This window comes from Protomyctophum parallelum (assembly GCF_964188405.1).
Source record: "Protomyctophum parallelum genome assembly, chromosome: 11".
NCBI classification, from domain to species: domain Eukaryota; kingdom Metazoa; phylum Chordata; class Actinopteri; order Myctophiformes; family Myctophidae; genus Protomyctophum; species Protomyctophum parallelum.
This window is the reverse complement of record NC_139707.1, coordinates 39,419,077-39,426,904: the sequence shown is the minus strand read 5'-3', so window position 1 is coordinate 39,426,904 and position 7,828 is coordinate 39,419,077. Positions and strand designations below refer to the sequence as shown.

General features: G+C 45.7%; 1 protein-coding gene across 1 annotated transcript in view; it reads right to left on the bottom strand.

Moving 5' to 3' along the window:
• Window positions 1-777: 777 nt before the first annotated feature.
• Window positions 778-7,828, bottom strand: part of ndp (norrin cystine knot growth factor NDP) — a 27,108-nt gene continuing 20,057 nt past the window's right edge. The window contains exon 3 of the mRNA XM_083776321.1: window positions 778-1,003. Coding sequence (XP_083632447.1) covers window positions 779-1,003 — 225 coding nt within the window. The 3' untranslated portion in view covers window position 778. The remainder of the gene's footprint in view (window positions 1,004-7,828) is intronic.

The following is a 7,828-nucleotide window of genomic DNA, read 5'->3' as shown; positions in this document are numbered from 1 at the left end:
GTCTGCGTGTGCGTGTGCGTGTGTGTGTGTGTGTGTGTGTGTGTGTGTGTGTGTATGTGTGTGTGTGTGTGTGTGTGTGTGTGTGTGTGTGTGTGTGTGCGTGTGTGCGTGCGTGCGTGCGTGTTATGATTCACAGAGGCCTGTAATCAGTGTTTCTCTGCAGCAAGGAGGGTCTCTGACCCATGAGAGATGTGGTTTGTGGTGTCTGGCCTTGGACACACGTAGTGGAAACAGCTTTCCATATGGCTCACCCTGACTGACAACCACACGTAGAGCAAAAACAACGAGGGTCCAGACAGCAAGCATTACAGGGGAGTGATGCATTTCATAGTTTCATACGGTGCCCAACACTGTCCAAGTCCAAAAAGGGATACACCCTATACACAAGGGCAATATGACTGTTCCAAAACCACCGCTCCCCATGACGACAATCAATTTTAAGTTCCTCTCGTCTGGATTGTTTGGCCAGCTATTGATTTAATAAGTAATGCTCTGGGACAGCTGTAGCTGCAGGTGAGGGGAGGAGTAGAGAGTGGGTCTGTGAAAAAGGCCAGCTCAAATATACTCAAGTACTGAGCTGAGGTCATGATGACCTCCTCAATTAAGAACTGTTGGCTGGCAGAGGGCAAATTGACCTTATAGCCTATCACTGCTGTATTCTCAATTAGTGAGCAACCTGTATCCACCCTGCAGAGTTCAAGGGTTTCAGAAACGGTTCCGTCCCCCGTTCCCCGTCCCCCGTACCCTGTCCCCCGTCCCCCCGCCTCCGGGCTGCAGCTCAGCTGCACTCCTCGCAGTTGCAGGCCAGGATGTATCGGTACGTGGCGGTGATGCGGGAGCCGCCCGCGCAGCGCAGCCGGACGGCCTTCAGCTTGGAGGTGTGCGGCCGGCAGCAGGAGCAGGAGCTCTTGAAGGGCTGCTTGAGCACGGAGCTGAAGGAGATGAGGGGGTCGGAGCGGGACGTGTGGCTGCAGTGGCCCTCGCAGCGCGCCAGCAGCACCATCTGAGACAATGGGAGAGAGAGAGAGAGAGCCATGAGAGCATGGGATCAGTACGGTGTCAAACTGTCATATAATGATTAACCCATTCTGACCTGAGATCAGATTCTAAACATGTCTGTTTGAAAATGACAGTTTTCTGAAAAAGCTTTGTTTCTATGTCAGTGGTTCTTCGATTTTTCAAAAAATAGCAGACCTACAAGCTTGTAGCGCGCCACTCAGTGGCGCGCTATGAGCTTGTAGATCTGCTATTTTTAAATAGCTAAACCATAACGTAATGCTAAGACCAAAGCAAAGCATAGTAAAGTTACCATGTTTACCCAGGGTAACTGGACTAAGCTCAAGAACTTGTTACAGCCAGGCCCTGCTCATAGAACATTTCATGGTAGGGGTTCAATGCCTTGCTCAAGGGCACTTCAGCTGTGGTAATTTTAATGTGCCGGTCCGGGGATACGAACTAGCGACCTTCCGATATCAAGACCGCTCCGCAAACCGTTAGGCCACCAAAAGGGGTTCCCGCCTAAAATGGATTAAAAGGTGAAACGCAGCTATAGAAGCCGTATAAGGGAGGAAAAGTCATTTGTCTTTCTCCTGCCTCCTGCCTCCTGCAGCATTATATGATGAGGATGAAAGAGGGGATCTCTGGGTATACAATGAGGCACTGTTCGCATAGTTGAATCTAGGGCCTATAAAGAGCGAGATGCCTGTTTGTGCTCAGCGTGCTTCAGAGACTCCCAGCCTTGGCCTTGCACCTGGATGTTGAGAGATAGCAGCAAGACCAATCAGTCACTGCCACGCACCTGCTACCCCGCTCCGAGCTCATGGATAACACACAAACACGCACGCACGCACGCTCATGCTGGGGTGCATACGTTGGTCCGACAGGCATAGTCCAACAACACTGTCGCTCCCAACATGCGTGGCCGGTTACAACAATAACCCGTGGCCGGGTTAAAATTCACCCGTGGCTCCCGACATGTGTGGCAGGTTAAAACTAACCCGTGGCTCCCGACATGCATAGCAGGTTAAAATTCACCCGTGGCTCCCGACATGTGTGGCAGGTTAAAACAAAACCCGTGGCAGGTTAAAACTAGCCCGTGACTCCCTGGGTTCGTTTAAACCTGCCACGGGTAAGGTTTATGCTATGCATAGCAGGTTAAAACTAACCCTTGGCAGGTTAAAACGAACCCATGGCTTAAGGTTAGGTTTAGGGTTGGGTTGCGGGCAGGGTGTCGGACAACGAGTAAAACAAAAGTGACAGCTGTGTGCGGGCTCAAGCCTTCTCCAGGGAGAAGGCATGTTGTGATTGAATAAGAGGGACTTAACTACAGGAGCGCACTTTTCCCCCGTGTGCCTGGCTCACTCAGCGCATTCGACCACTCAGCTCAAAGACGCGCACACACACACACACACGCGCGCGCGCGCGGTGCACACAGAGTGGTGTCGGGGCCCGAATCACTGTTGTGACCGAGCCACCGGCATTCCGTTATGGGTCGCCACATTCCTGTGGCCTCTCTAAACAGACTCCTGTGTCATGTCCTTCTGTCAGCTGCTGTGTGTTGCCACCCATGTCCCTCACTCTGACAATAGCCTGTCTGGGCCCGAGGGGGTGTGAGACACACACACACACACACACACACCTCAGGAGCGTCGCCACTTTAAGCCCTTTTGTCTTTGCCGCGTACGAGGACCACACTCATACAGTTACACAACCTCTCCTCTCCTCGCCTCCGCTTCCTTTGTCACCTTTTCCCCAGCGGCTTTGCAGCTCCTTTTTATCTGACCGTGAGATAAAAGCAGCAGACGAATGACCTCTCGTCTGACGCAGCAGACCCTTGATGGTTTTAATCCATCAGGTGGATTAAAACCAGGAAGTGAGGTAGAAATGCAGGGGGGTTTCGTTGGCAAGATGGAGACCGAGACGGTCCGAGAGGAACACGGCAAAGATGACAACAGCTGGGCAGCAGATGAAGGCATACTGTACTGTACAACACATATACATGTCCACACAGCACACAGAGACTGCAGGCACGAGCGTGCACACATGACAATGTGTTCAGTACACGCATACGGTGTGTACTGTATTTATATATAACTACATACTTCACATTACACACAATTGCGGCACAAACCATTGTCCCGGTGTATTTCATTGTGGAACAGACAGATGCATTGGGAGGCTTCCAGTCGATTTAGCGTGTAATAGAGAGCACATTTCACACTGCAAGTGTGTTCTGCTCCGCGTTGGCTGAGGTGGAACTGCGGCCTGGGCCACCTGTGCTATTACATTCTGAGTCAGATTATTACGGGGGGAGGGAAAAAAAGAGAAAGTCTGAAGTGCTGATTGCTGGTGTTGGATGAACGATGGTATTAGTCTAGCAGGAAATCATGAGGGGAGGAGGAGGAGGAGGGGGAGGTGGAGAGAGACAAAACTGACAGACTGACCTTTCTGCAGTATGACTAAAAGCCCAGATTTACGCTTTTGTTGTGCGACGGTGTATACGGATACGTATATACCGTGGCAAAAACAGCAAGATCTACAAATTCTACAATGCGTCACACGGCGACGCATTGTGGATCTGTAGATCTGCTGATTTTGACACATACATTTTAAAGTATATTATATCCGGCATAACACGCTATAGCTGCAAAGTCAGTGAATGAGCTGTGGCCTCTCCACGGCGAAGCCCCCGGTGTTTATTTAACACAGTCTGAGCGGGAACACCTTTTGGTGTTCCAAGAATTATGTCATACTTTGGCTATTGAAAAATAGCAGATCTACAAGGTCATAGTGCGGCACCGAGTGCCGTGCTTACGAGCTTGTAGGTCTGCTGTTTTTGAAGAATTGTGAAAATGTGGTGCAAATCTTTGAATATATATTCTTTCGGAGCGTTTTCAACTCAAATTCTTTGCTTCCAGGGAGTCCCTGGAGCGACATATTTTCAGATGGGGGTCGGTGGCCAAATACAGATAATTCTGGGGGTCCTTGACATGAAAAAGGTTGAGAAACCACTGACATAGAAAGTTAGAAACATAGTTTTTTCAGTTAACTGTCAGGATTTAGAAGACATTCGTCATTGTCCTTAGGTCAAAATGGATTAACGCTGAGGGCGTAACGCACTGAGGATTTAACTGTGTAGTAAAAGACACTGTCACTTAAGTGGCACTTTGCTCTATAGAGTCAGCGACAAAAGTGAGCTAGAGAAAACACATAGGTGTCGGACGGTATAAACTGCCGATGACATATGTTATCATTAGGTATCCAGCTATAACCCATCCATCATCTCTTTTTACATCTCTCTCTCTCTGTCTGTCTCTCTCTCTCTCTCTGCAGGCTGATAGGGAGTCCTCTGCCTCGGGCCAAAAATAACCCCAATGGAGGTTGCAGAATATGACTGCAGCGTGGCCCCTGTCCAGCGCCACACACACATACCCATTTTTCATCTCTAGATGATGGACAGACGGGAGAGAAAAAGACTGAATGGAACGATGACGGACAAAAGTGCGAAGGGAGAATTTCGGCGGGGGGATGGGGGGGGGGGGGGGGGGGGGGGGGAATGTGTGTGTGTGTTGGGGGGGGGGGGGGGGGGGGTATGAGAGAAATGTCTCTCTGTGAGAGGCTTGGCCCGGGCCCTGTGTTTCTTGTCTCTGAGGTTTTGGCTTGGTTTGGAATGGACCGTTTCTCCGCCATTTGCAACAAATTACCTTCTGCTCATTTGTCTCAGGGGCAGACTGGCGCTGTTACCTTAAACAACTGGTTAGCTGGATGGCGGAGAGTGACTACAGTCAAACGGATCAGCTTACACTGTGCGTGTGGGGGTATTTTTTATGTGTGTGTGTGTGTGTGTGTGTGTGTGTGTGTGCGTGCGTGCGTGCGTGCGTGCGTGCATTTATATGTAGTCTTGCATTAGCCGCAAGCAGAGATGGGCAAAATACATTGAAAATGTATTTTGATACAAAATACAAATACTGGGTCAAAAAATGTATCTAAATACAAAATACAAAATACGTCTTCCATCCCCATCGAAATACAAATTACAAAATACAAAAAAGTATTTCAAATACGTATTTCAAATACATGTATTTCAAATACTGCCCATCTCTGGCCGCAAGCAACTCTTATATCCTACTTTTGAGTGTTTGTGACAAACATTGAAGACAAAAGTGAGGATGCAAATTGCGATTGGCCAGAATGAGATGATGTAGGATGATGTATGATGACAAGAGCCCCTCACTTATAGTCCTATCTGATCGTAAACGATGTTACACTCAGCAACATTGCAGCTGTATACGGAAAGCTTAATCTTTCAGATCTTTCAATCTGTAAAGTTTTGTTTAATGAATAATTTAAATCAACCGTATAGGCCCGGACCGGCCTAGTGGTCCGAGCACCTATAGGGCTCTATATACGCCAGTGCCCTTACCTGCGACGCTGCCCGCATGTCAGCCACAAGTCAGCCGCTACCTGCAAATTATGGGTCGAGCAGCTTTCACTTTGGTGCAGCGTTACTCGCGTTACTTGCTATTTTGGCCACACACATTTGGGAAAGCGCATAGCAGAGTTTAATCCGCTTTGAGCGGCGCGCCTGCAATGGAGATCAGGCTGCTTCTGCGCACAACATTTCTACCTTATTCTCCACACATCTCTGTGATTGTCATTTTCCTCTATCAGCAGAAGTGAGTGTCAATTCCTGGTGTCCATTATTGTTTTTATTTAATTGTCTATTCAAATAAGTTATTTTTTTTGTGCCGCGCATTGTGCGCACATTCGCTCATTCAGTTTCATCCATCCATTGCGCAGAGAATAATATAGATTAAAATAATAATATTAAATTCCCCATAATCAGTAACACGTAGATGATACTTGTGTTGTGTCAATCAAATATGGTTTTATTCAAAGGCAATTAAAGGTTAGATGGTGAAGCAAAGGGTGCAATTTCCAATGTTATTTCGCCTCAGTTTAGCAAGTCTGTTTTTTATTTTTTTATTTTTTATAAAGTATATTTATTGTTTTTTTTAAAGACAAATAGCAAGTCTGTTTAATTAATCCGAAGTTTCCTTTCTTGATAACATTTCATAGAGAGACAATACAATCCCGATCTGTATGAAAACTGAAACCTTATAGATTACACAGAACATTGCATTTCAAAAAAGCTTCAGATTTGACCGATTTATATTTCATTAGCCTAATTGCCTAATTCAATGCGTACGCAGAGTGGATTTGAAACCTCTTCGAGAGAGATAGAGGAGCTGCTTGACCTTTGCTGACCTTTGTCTTCCCCCCCCCCCCCCCATTTCTCTCACCGTTTCCTGTCAACCTACTCTATCAACCATCTATCAATAAAGGCAAAAAGACCAAAAAACTATATAACTATATATATATATATAAATAAATAATAATAATCCATTGTAGACATGTAACATGTTATGACCTACTTTCTGTCAAGAAATTCCGTGCAGTCTTGCAGTTTGTAAGCGCTCATTTTCAATAACCTGCTGCCTCCTGCATTATGGGCAATTTGAAACAGGTGGTACACATGACCGTTGAGTGATTTCCAACGAGCGCCAATCACCGGTGTAACCCAGGTCAGAATAGCCAAGTCAATAAAATAAATATCTAAATATGAATAGATTTAGGATATAAACCAGGTTAAAATACACTAACCAAACTTCTACAAAAGAGCTTTAACAATGAAAACTAAATAGGATTTGTCTAAGACTATTTTACTATACAGAGTACAATGTATGGGTTTATATTCTATCTGTATTCGCATTCATCTGCTTGTGTGCTTTGAGAGCCCTGTGAGGTGCTCTGAACAAGCCAATGAACCAATCAGGTCTCTCAATTAATAGACTGCACTTTGGAGAATCACCAGCCCAGGTGATGTGATTCAGCTAATTACATGCTGCAGAGCACTGAATGTTCTGGAGAGAACAGGAGAGAGAAGCCTGTTGAGCAGACCATTTGACAAACAGAGAGGAAAGACAAGAGTTTTGATTGATCCAGTCTCATTTTGAGAGAAGAGTGCTGGTCCTTTTGAGAAGTTTGATCCTGGAACCTGTTAATTGTGTGAACTTTGAACACTGACTTGGTGAGTTGAACTACTGTGTTTGTGACTGACAGCAGCAGCCAATGTTACACTGCCTAACTTTCATGGTAACAGTTTTGATTTAATTGCATATCCAGCTAATTGTAAATGTACTATTAGTAGTTGAACTAAAATGAAGACAATGTTTTATTTTGTTTCTAAACTTTTAAGGGTGTGATCCTAATGTGTGATTATATGACCTGTTTTGTAAACAGGTCAGGTCTTTTTGCTTTGATTGGATTGTTCCGAGTGATATTGGCATACAGTATCACTCTGGCGAGCTACCCACGATTCTGCGGATGAAGATCCTCAACACCGCTGTCACCTTAAATCAGATAAGACATTTGGTTTGAACATTCCCCCATTTCCCTCTCCTCTCACTGCAGCACCGTGAGCCTCAGTGCTACAGCGACTTGCACTGCACACACTGCAAGTTAATTCACCCTACTCGGATGGACATACAGTACAGTGAACTTTACAGTCACAATACACCGAACACTGATACTTACACACACATGGACTCAGTGAACTTTTGAGCTACACACATTCATTTCCATACTTACTGCCACACACAGTGGGAAGTTATTGGACTTTTAATACCCTTTAAAGTGTGATTGTTGATATAGTGATTGATCTTTAAGTTCATGTGATCCACATGTGAATGTGGATTTGTGACTGTTTAAGGTGAATACTGAAGATAATTGTGAAGTGAATATACATTTACTGGTTTATGTTTAAGCA